Source organism: Nicotiana attenuata, unplaced genomic scaffold (genome assembly GCF_001879085.1).
Source record: "Nicotiana attenuata strain UT unplaced genomic scaffold, NIATTr2, whole genome shotgun sequence".
NCBI lineage: Eukaryota > Viridiplantae > Streptophyta > Magnoliopsida > Solanales > Solanaceae > Nicotiana > Nicotiana attenuata.
The window spans coordinates 23351-27174 of record NW_017674981.1 but is presented as its reverse complement, the minus strand read 5'-3'; the positions used below and the strand labels follow the sequence as shown (position 1 = coordinate 27174).

The window sequence follows — 3824 nt, the reverse complement described above, 5'->3', positions numbered from 1 at the left end:
CTCAACCAAGGCCCTAGTTCGACGTTGGCCTAGATGACCAGCCCACATTGTGTCATAACTCTCCCTTATGATCCACTGTCTAATGTCTCCAAACTTAGGCACGTAGACCCGCCAACCTGTGGTAAGCAGTAGGCCGTTGTCGACCTAAAAACATCTCGTATTGCCCTGGTTGACTAACTCAATAAGCTGTTTGGCCGTTGGATCATGTTGCATGCCTTCTTTTATAGCCTCACGAATGTCCCATCTTGTTGAAGTGATTGCAGCAAGGTCGGCTTTCCGGCTCAAGGCATCAGCTACAATGTTACCTTTGCCCAGCTTGTACTCCAGCACATAATCAAACTCGGCTAAGAAATCCTGACACCTAGCCTGTTTTGGGGTGAGCTTCTTTAATGTCTAAAAGTAGCTAGTAGTCACATTGTCGGTGTTGACCACGAACCTCGACCCGAGCAGATAATGTCGCCATGTACGAAGGCAGTGCACAATGGCAGTTATTTACTTCTCTTGCACCGTGTAACGTCACTCCGTCTCATTTAGCTTGCGGCTCTCAAACGCTATGGGATGCTTATCCTATATCAGGACACCCCCAATGGAGAAGTCTGAGGCATCTGTGTGCACCTCAAATGTCTTGGTAAAGTGAGGTAATGCCAAGACTGGCTCCTCCATTACAGCTGCCTTAAGGCCTTCAAATCCCTTTTGACAATGCTCCGTCCAAACCCATGGCTCATTCTTCTTTAGCAATTCAGTCAATGGTGCGGCCTTGGCTGAGTAGCCACTAATGAACCGACGATAGTAGTTAACAAGGCTAAGGAAGGATCTCAACTCAGTTACCTTTGTAGGCGCCTCCCACTTCTGGATAACACGTACCTTAGCCTCGTCCAAGCGTCGCTCGCCATTGCTAATGACATGGCCCAAGAAGTGCACCTTTGATTGTGCAAACTCACATTTCTCCCTCTTGATGTATAACTCGTTCTCCCGTAAGACTTGGAAAACCTTCCTTAAGTGCTCCATGTGCTCCTCCAAGGTGTTGTTGTAGATGACTATGTGGTCTAGCTAGACTACCATGAACTGATCAAGGTAGGGATAGAAAATCTTGTTTATAAGGGTGCAAAATGTGGTCGGTGCATTGGTCAAGCCGAAGGGCATCACCAACCACTCAAAGGCTCCATATCTCGTCACACATGTTGTTTTTGGCTCATCTCCTTCTGCAATGCGACCTGGTAGTAGCCCTTTCAAAGATCCACCTTGGGAAAGTACTCGACATTCGCGGTCTTGACGCGAGAGTTGGTTGGAGCAAGCTTCAATTCTAGTCTCTTAGCGGCAACCTCAATTAAGAAATTATGAGTTGCTCCTGTATCCACCATTGCCCAAGCGGGCTTGTTGTTGATGGTGAGATCAACGTACTGATTACCATTCTAGCTAGGTTGGATAGCTTGCTTTGTGACAGCACCACATAATCCGATCATACCCAACTGTGCGATTACCGAACTCTCTCCTTGCAGCTGATCCTCTCATTCACAAACTATGGCACTGAGGCTCTTTAGGTCGGGACAATTCCTGAAGCTGTGTGGGCCTCCGCATATATAGCATCCCTTCTTCTTGGCCTGTGCCTTCTTCTTGGCATAGCCCTGACGGCCACTCGACTTTTTGGAATCTTGAGTCTTGGAGTATTGTTGTTGTATCTCCTTGCCTTTGCCATGGTCTCCCCCACCTTTGACATAGCTAACCTTTAACTCCTTGCCTTTGCCTTTGTCGTGCTTGTCATGCCTAAAATCCATCAATGATTCAGCCTTCACTATGGCTTGGTCTATATCCGTGACTTGCCAATGTTGTAACTCTTGTTTAGCCCAATTTTGCAACCCGTCCATGAAGTGGAATAACAAGTCATCATTGGTCAGGTTGGGAGTTGAAGCGTAGTCACGTGTGCTCCCTGTTTGCTTCAACTCCCTGAGCTTGCGCCTTGCCTCGTACAAGACATTATTTGGAAAGAACTTTCACTTGAACTCGGCTTTTGTCACGACCCTAGTTCACCAATTGTGAACACGTCATGACGGCACCTAGTCTTCATGACTAGGTAAGCCTAACACATTGCGGAAGTAACAACATTTGCGAAATTTATATTCGAAGCTAAATAACATGAGTAAGGTATACAGTTGCCGCCTGGCACATACACTTTACTACAAAATACTGAAATAACCTCCAAGACACGGAAACCCACGGGCAACACAGGCTATAAGAAATCTTACACTGCTCTAGTCACCAAAATAGTCTAATACAAAGAGGGATCGAAATAACATCTAACAACTATGGATAAAATGAGAAGGAGACTTTGCGGATCTGCGGACGTAACAGATGTATACCTCAAGTCCCCAATACGCTCCCTAACAGCTACTGGCGGTACGCCTGCTCAGAAGCACCTGGATCTGCACATGAAAAACATGTGCAGAAGAGGCGTGAGTACACCATAGCGGTACTCAGTAAGTGCCAAGCCTAACCTCGGTTGGGTAGTGACAAGGAAAAGGTCAGGGCCCTACTGAGACAGAAACAATAAAATAGTAAGATATTAACAGTATCGAAGTCTGAAGAAAACTAATGAACACAGCGATGTGATAAGACAGATCAATGAAATATAGAACTGCAAGACAAAACAGAAACACAGAGTAAATACAGCAAAATTACAAGAATACCGACGGGGGTCTCCCAGGATACCGTCCTGTAGCCCTTTTTCAACTGTCCAATGGAACTTCCGGGATACCGTCCTGTAGTCCAAATCTCATATCGGTACCAAAAGATCTCCCGGGATACCATCCCGTAATCCAATCATCAGTGTGCAGGGGGATCTCCCGGGATACCGTCCCGTAGTCCCAAAATAAAAGTGCAGGGGAAACTCCCGGGATACCGTCCCGTAGTCCCAAAATAAAAGTACAGGTGAAACTCCCGGGATACCGTCCCATAGTCCCAAAATAAAAGTACAAGGCAAAACTCCCGAGATACCGTCCCATAGTCCCAAAATAAAAGTACAGGGGGATCTCCCGGGAATCAAACCCGTAGTGCCAAAGTAAACAATCAAGGGGGAACTCCCGGAATCCGGATCCGTAGTCCCAATATAAATGCGCAACCAACATCAACGAATTATTCAGAAATTTAAGTACAACAATACAAGGCGTCAAATAATACTGGCCTAACATGCTCCACGTAATCACAGCTAAGACAATTTAATCAAATAGGCAGCTTGGGTCAATTAAACATGCTCTTCTACGCTAACACAGGCTATAAAAGCAAGTAAAGTAAGGCAAATATGAAAGAGAATCCAAATCAAGTATTTAAGTAAAAATTCGGGTTTCAACAATTTGCTCAAGTACGCGCTCGTCACCTCACGTACAAGGCATTCAATTACCAATTATCACATCCTAAGGGACGAAGTCCCCCACACAAGGTTAGGCAAGCCACTTACCTCGAACCGGTGCGAAGTCAACTATGGAACGATGCCCTTGCCACGAGTATCCGACTCCAAATGGCCCAAATCTATTCAATTAAATTACAAATCGTAAATAATATTGCAAACAACTGATTCCACTATTGAAATTAAAGCAATGGCGCGAAAATAGGTGAAATGACCAAAATGCCTCTCAGGCCAACGTCTCGGAACCGAATAATTTTCACATTTTCAGAAACCTCGTACTCTCACGAGTCTAACCATATAAAAATCTCAAAAATAGGAGGTCGAATGCTCCCTCCAAACCCAATAGTTTAGTCAATGAACTTTCACCCAAATTATTCCATTTTTGATCCTTAATTCGAATTTAAAAGGTGGATTTAACTACTAA

At 45.0% G+C, this 3824-nt stretch overlaps 1 protein-coding gene across 1 annotated transcript; it reads right to left on the bottom strand.

Annotated features, from left to right (window-relative positions):
- Nucleotides 1-567: 567 nt before the first annotated feature.
- LOC109219535 (uncharacterized mitochondrial protein AtMg00860-like) lies at nt 568-1008 on the bottom strand. Its single transcript, XM_019383993.1, has one exon. The coding sequence runs from the start codon at nt 1006-1008 to the stop codon at nt 568-570; it is 441 nt and encodes a 146-aa protein (XP_019239538.1).
- Between the last annotated feature and the right edge of the window lie 2816 nt (nt 1009-3824).